Consider the following 12,627-nt stretch of genomic DNA (forward strand, 5'->3'; position numbering starts at 1 on the left):
TCTACTATGAATATTGTGAGAATTCGACTACGCAATCGAATGGGAGATCAATGGATGAATGATTGTCTTCTATTGAGAAAGATTTATTGGATAAGTTAGATAATAAATTTATCATGGATCAATTTCAAAACATGAAAACTCATAAAAGACAATTGTAATACGTATTAAATTAATTAATTTTTGAAACTATTAATATTTTTTAGTGTGTTTATTATATAGTACCCAGTATACAAAATTTCTAGATCCGTCACTGTTCTCACCCCTTGCCTTTGCCCTAAGGCAAGAATGAGGTCAAGGTCGAGATTCAAAATTTGATGAACATATCATTTCAAATGCATTGTCCTAACCCATTTAGTTTGAGATAACAACCTAGCTAGCTTATTTGCTATGTTTAGAAAACCCATATCCTAGTTCTAGTTTAACTAAGATAGCCCCTAGATTATATTAAATAACCCATAAGTACGCAATTATGGTTTTTATATAAATTACCTAAGGCCAACTTTATTCTCAATTATTAAGTCATAATATATAGTGTATTATATTTAGGAGATTTATAGGCAAAAAAAAAAAAAAAAAAAAAAAAATCTTTCTTTCACTCATGACAATTCTCAAAAGGACATTATTTTCATTTTCCATTTTGTGTGTATGTGTGTGTGTTGTTTTTTTTGTTTTTACTTGTGAACCTATCTTCAGTTAAATGGATCTGATATTTAAACAAGAACATTTCCATAATCATACCATTTAATTCTCTCTGTCCTTTTTAAAAAAAGTATACACACTATCTAATTAATATTTGTAATTACAATTTCAAGTCATTGTCGCATAAATTAATTAAAATATCCTTACGATTTGATATGATATAAGTTCATTTCAATTCCCAAAGCGAACTAGGGTAAATTATAAAGCTGACCTCAGTGGTTTCCACCTTGATGAAGAAAGCTGAAAGAAAGACAAAAGATACTCTTCGTCGCACCTTCGTTGACCTCTAAAACACATAGCCAATAATAACAATGGAGTAACTCCATTATATTAAAGTCTCTCTCTACTTTTGTAAGATCAGAGAGTTGGATAGTACGTGGTGTCTCAAAACCAGATTGCTTTTTATTCAAATATACGACTACTACTTGACTGCAATTAAATTATTTCTCAAGTTAGTTGGACATTATTGTTTATATATTTATAGCAATAGTCAACACTGATACCATTTCAAGAAAAATATATGGGTGTATGTATATATTCTATCTTCTGTTTCTAGTTGAATTTTCCTAGAGATAGACAATCTCAAATTATAACTTGTAGTAAACTCACTCTTTTTTCTAAAATGAGAATATTTTTCTTCATTATTGTAAAAAATGCATCCAAATGAATGGAAAGTACTATATTACTTGCAGAAGTTATTTTAAGAGAGGATAGAGTCAAAGAGGAAGGTTTTGTCGTAGAAGCTAAGGAAGAATGGGATAGTCAATAGATGATGATCGAGTTGACTTTGTTGGGGATTGGGAAATTCAAAAGGCATGCATGCATGGCAACTGCTGCTAAATATATTTATTTCAATAATTCTCAACCTTCACCAACACTTGCCACATCCTCAACTTATTCAATTCCGAATCCATAGATTTTAAACTCTTTGTCTATCATAATAAATCCTTTCACATTTCCCTATGTTTTATCATGCTGGTCAATAAAATTAAATTTATCCTCGAGAATAAAAGATTTAAGAAAAATATGATGAAAGGGTGATTTTTTTTTTGTTTTTTAACCCTTTTAAAATTATTTTAGAGACATGGTAAAGATTCTGTGGAGTGTCAACAAAATAGGGCAAATGATAAGGAAGAATTAAATTAGTAGGATGCATATAGGCAAGGGACAGGTGAATTCATTTATTACTTCTCTGCAACCCACCGCCTTGTTCATCCTATAAATAATACCAATTCCTTCCTATTTCTTTTCAGTTTAACTCATCATCATCATCATCATCATCATCATCATCATAAAATTAGAAAAAGAAAATATCTTCATCATATCAATAATAATAACAACAACAACATTAATATACAATTCCATGGTTGAGTTGAGGTTGTTTAGGATATCTTCATTAATAATGTTGTTGGGTTGTGTTTTGGTAGTGGTGATTACGGCGGCGGCGGCAGTTCCCGGGAAGAATGTTAGTACATACGAGGGAAGGAGGGGGGGAATTGGAATGGTGCCAGCCATGTTCATATTTGGAGACTCTCTAATTGATAATGGGAATAATAACAATCTTCCTACGTTTGCAAGAGCTAACTATTTCCCTTATGGTATTGATTTTCCCCAAGGTCCAACTGGTCGTTTCTCCAATGGTTACACTATTGTTGATGAAATAGGTATGTGCTTTTCTATCTTTTCTTTTCTTTTCTTTTCTTTACTTTTCTTTTCTTTTCTTTTCTTTTCTTTTCTTTTCTTTTCTTTTCTTTTTCAAGTTATTTAAAAATTAGATATTGTAATAATTTTAAAGTGATTTTTATGATTTTAAAAATCACTTCACTATACCATCTACACAGCACTCACTAAGTAGTGCTACTTTAGGTTTTCCAAATTAATTCCCAATTTTTTATAAATTGAACGACTGTTCAAGGCTTGTGAACTCACATACTATATTAAATAAATATTAGGGTTAATCTTTAAAAATAATAAGCAAAATATGATTATATATCAAGATGGTGAGAACATATTCAACAAGTCTAAAAAATTATTGTATGATTGTTGGTGTATAATTAATCTTTTAAATTTATCAAATTATTGCTTTCAATCTCCCAAAATTTCCTTTCTCATTGACTAATCTTGGAAAGATTAAATCAATTACATAGTTTTAATTATACTGTCAAATAATAATAATAATAATAATAATAATAAGTTTTAGCTTAGCATTTAAACTTCGTTGTTGTTATTATTTTTTTAAGAATCTAAGATAGTTGTATAATCTAAAATTAGAATAAGTGTGAATTAGAAACATCAAGGGTCCATAGCTCAGTGGTAGAGCATTTGACTGCAGATCAAGAGGTCACCGGTTCGAACCCGGTTGGGCCCTTAAGTAAATCTTTTTTTATTTTGAGAAAAAAAAAAAAAACAAAGGAATAATATGCAATAACCATTCCAATAGGGAAAAGCTAGAAATTTTATTGAACAAGAATTTTTGTTGTAAAGTTCACGTAGAATGAAATTTAGATGATAAATGGGTTTTGTTTGAATAATTTGTTGGTGTAGCGGAATTGCTGGGGCTTCCTTTAATTCCTCCAAGCACATCTCCAGCAACTGGAGCGATGCGGGGACTAAATTATGCCTCTGCAGCTTCTGGAATCCTTGATATCACCGGAAGAAACTTTGTAAGCCACACACACACACTACATTACTACAGTGATTATTTTATTGAATGATGTGATTAATTATAATGGCCAACGTGCAGATCGGCCGCATACCCTTCAATCAACAGATAAGGAACTTCGAGAACACGCTGGATCAAATAACTGGCAATCTTGGCGCCGCCATGGTGGCTCCAGTGGTGGCTCGCTGCATATTCTTCGTCGGAATGGGTAGTAACGACTACCTTAACAACTATTTAATGCCTAATTATCCCACTAGAAGCCAGTACAATAGCCGCCAATTCGCCAATCTCTTGATCCAACAGTATACTCAGCAGCTCACCGTAAGTCAAATTTTAGTACCTTTAATTTTAATAAATTATTAGATTAAAACAATATTTTGGTCGTCGTAGAGGCTTTACAACCTTGGAGGTCGGAAGTTCATAATCCCAGGGATTGGAACAATGGGGTGCATTCCTAACATATTAGCTCGGAGTTCCGATGGAAGATGCTCAGAAGAAGTAAACCAACTGAGCCGAGATTTCAATGCAAACGTCAGAACCATGATTGCAAACCTTAATGCCAATCTTCCTGGTTCAAGATTCACATACCTCGATATTGCTCGCATGAACCAAGATATCCTTGCAAACCCAGCAGCTTATGGTACTGCTTTCCAACTGATCTTTCTTAAAGTTTAGATCAGACTCAATAGATCATTAAAAAGCCTAAAAGTTGTTTTGGGGGTTTATACTTAATTTGTAGGATTCAGAGTGGTGGATCGTGGGTGCTGTGGGATTGGGAGGAACAGAGGACAAATAACATGTCTTCCATTTCAAATGCCATGTCTAAATAGAGAAGAGTATGTGTTTTGGGATGCATTCCATCCAACTCAAAGAGTGAATATCATCATGGCAAGAAGGGCTTTCAATGGTGACTTTTCTGTTGCTTACCCTTTCAACATACAACAGCTTGCCACTCTTGATCTCTGATTAACTGCAACCCCTTCATTATAAATATATATACATACATATAAATATGCGTGTGCGCGCAATTAGATGAAGAGGAAATAGAGATAAGAGGCTTGAATAATTTTAGCTCTTGTGTGTTGGTTTGATGCAAAATATCTACTTGGTTTGGCTGTTTTTTCTTTTCTTTCCTTTTTTAGTGTTAAATGTAAATACACATATATAGATTATGTTCTCTGAATGCTACTTTTATTTTTGTAATTTCTTTATCTATTTCCTTTTGTGGAAATATGTTGATGTACTATGAAAGATTAGGTGTTTGATTGGATCAGGGAGTTATACGAATATATATATATATATATATATATACACACATTTTAAGCAAAGATGAATAAAATTAGAAACCACATACGACCAGACACACCAAACATATATCAATAATATTCCCCTCAGTTTGAGAATAAGACACAAAACAACAAGAGGAAATTAAAGACGTATTTCCAAGATCCAGATAATACACAGAAGGAGATGTGTCAAAGCTGCTGGATTATATTGGACAGGTTGGTTCTTCTCTCTAAGGATTTTACAAAAAGAAGAAACAAATAATAAATTTAACTAGGAAAAGAAAACCTTGTTAATTAAGGGTATATGTTTTAAATTAAAAGTCCCTTAGCTTTGTAAATTAATTTAATTTAAATAAATGACTTAGAATGTGGAAATATAATTTTAATATTCCCTCCCTCTTCTCTCATCTCCATTACCAAAACATTCAAAAGAAATTATGAAAAAACAAACCGAAACATTCAAAAGAAATTATGAAAAAACAAACCGAATTTGGGAGGAAGTTGCAATGGATTTTTGCCCTCTTGGACCTGTTATTGTTATGGGGTTCCACCAAAGAAACTTGATTTTTACCTGAGGATAAAAGGTATCTTGGGTTCAAATCAAAACTTTTTTTCTATTTACATTAAGTTTTATATATATATATATATATATCGTAGTATTTATAGTATGTAATAATACCGATTTTTGTTTTAATATATAATTATAAAGATGTTAAGATTGCATTGCACGATGGAATGACATTTATTGAGTACGAAAGAATCAATTATCCTACAAACATAACCCTACCTTGAATATTAACTAAAGTATATCCTAAATTATTTGAATAATGACTATAGTATATAGCTTGAACATATTACAACATATTTTAAAAAAATCAAATGTGCTTTTGACCATATTATAAACCTTAAATATACTACAACATATTAAAAAAAAAAAAAAAAGTGGAGAGACGGCGTGCGTTATGGATTTTTTTTTGTTTTTTAAATTTTTTGAAAAACGATAGTTAGAGAGGAATGGTAGGTTTGTTTGCAAATTATCTTAATTATTTCAAAATGTTTGAACAGCAATCAAAGTTAATTAAAAGACGTGATTTTTCGAGTTTCTTAATTCAGAATAGGATCTAAATAGTAATTGTGCCCTAATTTTATTTTAATTATCGAAGCAAGTTAGACATTGTTGTAAACCTAAACATGAAGGAAGTATACGTACCTTATTAGAGTTTAATGTGTATAAAGCTTTTTTTTGTTTGGTTGTTTCAAGAGGTTTAAATGACCGAAAGATTATGAAAAATAGAAATGTGGATCCTACAACGTAATGGAGCCTTGTTGGCCATGGCCGCTCAAATACCTCACCTTCACCCTGACCATACATAACTTCTTCAGTTAAACAAAGTCTGGGAAAATATGCAAACAAACCAAGCAACGACATCAACCAAGCACATACAATAGATAAATTATTAATTGTCATGAAATGGTCGATACATATTCAATAAAGAAAAAATGCCCAACAACTAACTTACCCATTAATTAACCAGCTCAAATTAATAGCTTGACTTCTCCAAAACAGTTTGGATTTATTATTTTGGCGAGCTGCTAGCTTCTTCATTCCCTTTTGCACCAATTATAATATATGATTGAGAGTAAATCAATGGCTTATGTATGTAAAACAAATAAATTTATTTAATATTCCTTCTTTTGGTATAGCTAAAGACACATTGATGGTTTATCCATAATGTACATAAAAAAGAAAAAAGAGTCTTAAAGCGAAAATCCAAAGTGTAATTTCTTTTTGTTGGATGTCCAAAAATTAAATTTGTTCATGATATGATCAAATGAATTAAAAAACTCATCAGAACCAAACTCAGATCCATGATCTCCAAGTAGCCAAATATATATCACGAGAAACACTTCAGCCACCGCTGGTTTTTTAAGTAATTCGAAGGAACCCCAAAAACACTTTTTTGTGAGAGAAACATGAGAGCTCCATTAATGCGTAATATACATGCCAGTACCCATCCAGCTCATGTTGAACTAACTAAAACAGGGCTATAAATGCAAAGCATTTTGAGAAGAGCAATTTTGTGAGTTATTCAAAATTTGAAAGATCATATTAGGGATGAACATGAGGACACCAACCGAGCCCTTGATTTTGGCTTCAATGATTTTGACAATTTGTTTGTGTATGAGTACTACTCCAAAGGCTTGTTCTTCACAGGGGGATCCACCCGGTAGTGGATCAGTTCCTGGTTTCTTCATATTTGGAGATTCTTTAGTTGATAATGGGAATAACAATGGGTTGCTTACGCTTGCCAGAGCCAATTATAGGCCTTATGGTGTTGATTTTCCTCAGGGTACCACTGGCCGCTTCACTAATGGTCGAACTTTTGTTGATGTCTTAGGTATATGTGTTTCCTTACCTTCCATTATTCTTGGTTGTTTTCTTTTTTCTACGATACCTTGAAGTTCTGACTTTTTGGTTATTAGTTGATACATGTCCGTTGTTATTGCTGATTTTCTTTTTTTAACAAATCACTCTGGGAAGGAAGAGATTTCAATAGGTGCACTCTAATTAACAACTCAACTAGGCTACATAATTTGTTGATGTGGACATGTGAGGTAGTGAGTTTGGTTTTGGACTTGCAAATACGTCAAAAAGCTCTTTCATTAAGAAGAACTAATGGCCAAATGGACAAGAATTAATGTTTCTGAATTAAAGGTTGTCTTTTTGGCAACTATGTGTGGGGTGGGGGAATGAAATTATATATGAACTTTTCACTCGATAAATCCATATATATAGATGAAAGAATATTTGATAATTGAAAAGACGTCCTCAAAAGAAAAAAAAGAAAAATGAAAGAAGACATAAAATGAAATATTCTATACATTATTGCAGCTCAACTACTGGGGTTTAGGACATTTATTCCTCCATACAGTAGAACTCGAGGAAGAGCCCTTCTAAGAGGAGCCAACTTTGCATCTGGTGCAGCTGGAATTAGAGATGAGACTGGAAACAATTTGGTATAAACATACATAAATTTGATTTTTCGTACACATATATAATAAATTTTATTATTATTATTTTAAATTGACATTTTTGGTATATATATGCATATAATATGTTGGTTTGAATTAATTTGAAGGGTGCTCATTTATCAATGAACAACCAAGTGGAGAATTTTGGGAGGGCAGTGGAAGAAATGAGTAGGTTTTTCAGAGGAGACACTGAAGCATTGAGTTGCTATTTAAGCAAATGCATTTTCTATTCAGGAATGGGAAGTAATGACTATCTCAACAATTACTTCATGACTGATTTTTACAATACCAAATCTCAATTCACCCCTCAAGCTTATGCCTCTTCCCTTCTTCAAGATTATGATCGCCAACTTAGGGTAAGTATTATATTTTTGGTCATTGTATTTTCAATTTTAGTCTTTTTTAATTATTATAACATATATGCAATAAATAATAGTATACTATGTGATTATGTTTCTAAATTTATATATAGTTGAAAGGCTCATACGTACACTAATTGCTTTCAATCCTAATTAATTAGTTAAGTCCAAAACCTATGATTTCATGCCATGTCATTTTGATGGCTTTAGTTTGATTTTGAAGCTAAGGTTAAAAAAGGATTTGCATTTTTGTTGTAGCAATTGTATCAACTTGGAGCTCGAAAAGTAGTTGTGACCGGGGTGGGGCAGATTGGTTGTATTCCTTACGAGCTTGCTAGATATCAAGGTAATAGTAGTCGTTGCAACGAAGAGATCAATGGTGCGATTGCCCTTTTCAACTCGGGCCTCCGCAAGCTTGTTGATCGTTTCAACAGTGGTCGTGTTCTTCCTGGTGCTAAGTTTGTGTACCTTGATACCTACAAGAGCAACATCGACTTGATTGAAAATGCCTCCAATTATGGGTTTACAGTGGTAGACAAGGGATGTTGTGGAGTAGGAAGAAACAATGGACAAATAACATGTTTACCACTTCAGCAACCATGCCAAGATCGAAGAGGCTATTTGTTTTGGGATGCATTTCATCCAACTGAGGATGCAAATATTGTGTTGGCTAAGATGGCATTCACATCCCCTTCAAGAGCCTATGCATATCCCATCAACATTCAACAATTAGCAATGTTGTAATATTAATTTACCCAAACCACACACCCTATGTCGTGTCATTGTCTATGTTTGGGATTAACTCAGTTATTGTATTCTCTTTAATTACTTGTTGGTTTCTATAATTATATATGCATGTCAACAAATAATAATCCATCTAAAGTTTCTTTCTTTGAAAGTCTGGTTTTAACTATGCTGTGTTGCCATGAATGAAATCCATTTCTTTTGCTTGTTTTTTTTATTTTCCAGATGGAGACTTTTGTGTTCAAGGACACTCTATAATTATTGTCTTTTTATGTATGTGAAAGAAAAAGGAGAGGAAGAATAACAATGTTATGATTTGGCTCGCATTGGGTTAAACCTTAATTTTTCATTGAATACTTGTTTTAGTCATTGTCTATCAATTATTTAAAAATAATTGCAAAGTGAAATTTTTATTTTTATTTGATACTTGGGAAAAATAGGGAAGTTCAATCCATTACAACTAATTAATCTAAATTTTTTTAAACTTATGGAAGAAGTAGAAACTAGATCCAAAACATCGTCGTCCAAAAATGTTTTTTCTTTTTTAAAATAGAAAATCATAGACGATGATATAAATTAGTAAGGAAAATCGTAGTGAGAAGCGATCTTTTGAGAATATAATATAGCAAATATGCACATTGTTTCAGAATTTTGTAAATAACTTTTTAAAATATTCTACCTCTTAAATTTGTTATTATTTCCAAATTACCATTCAATAATTTATTTCTTTCTCCCTTTTAAATGTCATAATCATCCCTTATTTCTTCAAAATTGTTAAGTGTACCATGAAATAACAAAGGATTATTAGGTGTATTAAGGTGTTTTAATTTAGGTTATATCAAATGGTATCAATTAAAAAATATCAAGGTCCAAAGGTTATCAAGAAGTATCAGACTTATATCAAGTGTATCACGGAATATTATAGTGTATCAGGTGTATCAAATGTATATCAATAAAAAGAACATTTGTAACATTTTACCTATTGTATATGTTATATGTAGATTGAGTTTTGTTTTTGTCATTTTTACAAACAATAAATATGTGTGCTATAAACTTAATTATTATAATTTATTTTACCTTTTGCAAGTGCCTCAGTTAATAACTATAAATTATTATCATTATCGTCACCCACGTAAGGTTCTTTTGCTTCTTGGCCATACGGCCAATACAAGTAGTAGCAGTCTCATGCATCCTTGTTTGTTCATATATAAAAGAAACAGTAATATGGTGTGTGCAATATCCTTCTTAATTACAACCCTAATTTATTTATTTGAAGTATTAGAAGAAACGATTGGTCATAGCAGCAGCACCAAAGGGGTTCGCAAATCTGGGCATAAGATCACGAATAATTGCAGCATTGCTGGGAACTTTGACATCAGGAACTCCTGCTTTTGATTGGAACCATGACCACACATATATATGGAACAATTAATACTATACAAGACTACAGAACCAACGATATATATATATATATATATATATATATATATATATGCAACATATTATTATCAGACAATTTTAGTATGGCTATGACGTACATCATGGGATAAAATTTATAGTGTGTTTGGGTTTGGGATGAATATTTATAGAATAAAAAGAAAAATACTGTTTTAGACCTTAGATTATTTTAGGTCAAGTTTTCATTTATTACTTATGGTTTTAGTACGTTTTAATATAGTCCTTATTCATTCGATATCATCAGGTAATTACTATTTAATTTCAACGTTCAGATTCGAATATTATTTCATTTTTTAGTTTTAGGGTACAAAATATACAAATTTTAACTTCGATTTTATAGTTTAGAGACAAATTCTAATGGTAGTTTGAGTGTATGGGGAGGTGGACCTGGAAACTGAGTTTTGTACTGACGAAGGTAATTCATGAAACGAAAAAAATTCTCATTCTCTCTCTAACATGCCAAAGGCTAAACCTTTTCTCTTCCACTCTCTGTCTTACATGCAAAGGATCTGATGACCTAATTAACTCATTCCTTTCTCTTCTTTCTCTAACTTACAAACTTGCTTCTCTCTCTCTTACATGCAACAACAACCCCTTTCTTAAAATCTCCACTTTTCCACTTCTAAGAATTTTACGACTAATTGTTGTTTTGAAACTAATTATAAAAAAAGTTGTCTTCCAACCACAGTTTGTAATAAGGCAATTTTTTTTTTTTAAATTTTAAAAAGACTATGTTTGTGTTTTTTCTATATTCAATCTGATAATAAGGTTGCAGCAGTACTATTATTGAACAAACAGAAATAGTACAAAACACAAACTTTAGTTTCTTTGGACTAAAAGATCACATTCATGCCAAGAATTGAAAGTCATACACATATTCATATAATGGCTGTCATAATACTTTGGATATATAATAACATTATTTTAATTTACATGTTTATTTGTAAATGGAAAAAAAAAATAAAATCTGGGTTTGTTAATTAACAAATAATTTTAGTAGTAATCAAGAGTGTAGAGAAATTAAAGGAATTAAGTAATTAAAAAATTGGGTTTTACCTTTGGTAGAGTAAACAATGGAAAGAAGGATGAAGAAGAGAAGTGCAGATAGGAGACGAAGCAAACTAAAACTCTCCATCATCTTCACTTGCAAACTGATCTAATCTGTTCTTTAACTTTTGCTATTTTCTTTTCACTCTTTTCTCAGGGCAAAGAGATGTTGCTTTGCTATTGCTATTTATAGCAATAGCAAATGCTATTTTGTTGTCTATATCTATACACCTTTTTGACCATCTCTAAAATGAGGAATGGTTGTATTATTTCTTTGAACTAATACATCACTTTGGTTTATCATGAGAACGGTAAAAAAAAATACATCAATCTAGTTAAGATGCTTGAGTATGTTTGTTGAACTACCACGATAGACTAATATCTGTGTTTATTATATATACATGACGATATTTTCTAGATATTTTCAGAAGTTTAATTATTATTTAAAATAATTTTCCTTATTTTTATTTAATTTTGTATTATTTTATTTCAATTACACTTTTAAAATGACAACACTAAGGCTCCATTTGCTAAATTTTTCCTTTTTTATTTTTTAGTTTTTTAAAAATTAATTAAGTCTATTTTTTTTTTTTATCATTTTCTTACCAGTTTTCTTAAATACTAGAGTTGAATTATTAATTAAAATTAGTTAAAAAGATTATTTCAATATTCTCATGTTATTGTATTTAATTTTGTAAAAAACAAAATTTATTTTGAAACATAAAGAGTAAAAATTTGTTGTAATAATTAAATAACGAAATTAATGCGTTAATATTTCATCATATATAGAAGGAATCCTTATGATAGCAAAAATCCAACTCCAACCGATCAAGAAGGGAACAACATAAATGTACTTCTTCTAATTTCACCTGCAACCTCAATTTCAGAAGAATTGGGGAAAGAGACTACTTGTGTTATGAGCACTTCTAAGACATTCCATCCTATTTATATTTATACTTGTTCTTGGCATAAATAAACCTCCCAAGAACTAAACAACGCCATATTATCCCTAGGGGAGGTGTAAAAGAAATAAAAAAAATCTTATCCAAGATTTGAAAAGTTAAAGAATATCGGGAAATTGCCAAAAATAACTTAAAAAAGGAGGGTTAAATGACTTTTGGGATAGTTTTTGAAAATAAAGGGTTTTAGGACAATTTAGGTGTGAATGTACAAAAATGTCCTTCATTAAATTTCTCTTTCCCTTTCCTTTCTCTTCCACGTAAAAACTTTCAGCTTTGGCTTTCCCTTCTCTTTCGCGTATAGTTGTTTCTCTTTCCCTTCTCTTTCGCGTAGAACACCTCAAGTAAAAAAAAAAAATCGTCTTTTGTTGGCTTTTGAA

The 12,627-nt window shown here is 31.1% G+C and overlaps 2 protein-coding genes and 1 non-coding gene across 3 annotated transcripts; all 3 read left to right on the forward strand.

Moving 5' to 3' along the window:
• Positions 1 to 1,997: 1,997 nt before the first annotated feature.
• On the forward strand, positions 1,998 to 4,572 carry LOC103498702 (GDSL esterase/lipase At1g71691). Its single transcript, XM_008461417.3, has 5 exons — positions 1,998 to 2,363; positions 3,244 to 3,362; positions 3,443 to 3,682; positions 3,752 to 4,001; positions 4,101 to 4,572. Exons 1-5 carry the CDS (start codon positions 2,063 to 2,065, stop codon positions 4,325 to 4,327), a joined length of 1,137 nt encoding a protein of 378 aa, XP_008459639.1. The 5' UTR covers positions 1,998 to 2,062; the 3' UTR covers positions 4,328 to 4,572.
• TRNAC-GCA (transfer RNA cysteine (anticodon GCA)) lies at positions 2,996 to 3,067 on the forward strand. Its single transcript has one exon. It is a non-coding gene; the product is annotated as a tRNA-Cys (tRNA).
• Positions 4,573 to 6,744: 2,172 nt separating the features above from the next.
• Positions 6,745 to 8,929, forward strand: LOC103498703 (GDSL esterase/lipase At1g33811). Its single transcript, XM_017046932.2, has 4 exons — positions 6,745 to 7,046; positions 7,541 to 7,665; positions 7,788 to 8,036; positions 8,298 to 8,929. The coding sequence occupies exons 1-4, from the start codon at positions 6,764 to 6,766 to the stop codon at positions 8,781 to 8,783; spliced, it is 1,143 nt and encodes a 380-aa protein (XP_016902421.1). The 5' UTR covers positions 6,745 to 6,763; the 3' UTR covers positions 8,784 to 8,929.
• Positions 8,930 to 12,627: the final 3,698 nt, after the last annotated feature.

The sequence above is a fragment of the Cucumis melo genome, chromosome 9 (assembly GCF_025177605.1).
Source record: "Cucumis melo cultivar AY chromosome 9, USDA_Cmelo_AY_1.0, whole genome shotgun sequence".
Classification (NCBI taxonomy): Eukaryota; Viridiplantae; Streptophyta; class Magnoliopsida; order Cucurbitales; family Cucurbitaceae; genus Cucumis; species Cucumis melo.

Excerpts from the sequence above, each read along its gene's own strand:
- LOC103498702 (XM_008461417.3), top strand. The coding sequence starts at position 2,063 with ATGGTTGAGTTGAGGTTGTTTAGGATATCTTCATTAATAATGTTGTTG. Across the intron at positions 3,683-3,751 it reads AGTATACTCAGCAGCTCACC|AGGCTTTACAACCTTGGAGG; the intron begins GTAAGTCAAATT and ends TGGTCGTCGTAG. Across the intron at positions 4,002-4,100 it reads TGCAAACCCAGCAGCTTATG|GATTCAGAGTGGTGGATCGT; the intron begins GTACTGCTTTCC and ends CTTAATTTGTAG.
- LOC103498703 (XM_017046932.2), top strand. The coding sequence starts at position 6,764 with ATGAACATGAGGACACCAACCGAGCCCTTGATTTTGGCTTCAATGATT. Across the intron at positions 7,047-7,540 it reads AACTTTTGTTGATGTCTTAG|CTCAACTACTGGGGTTTAGG; the intron begins GTATATGTGTTT and ends ACATTATTGCAG. Across the intron at positions 8,037-8,297 it reads ATTATGATCGCCAACTTAGG|CAATTGTATCAACTTGGAGC; the intron begins GTAAGTATTATA and ends TTTTTGTTGTAG.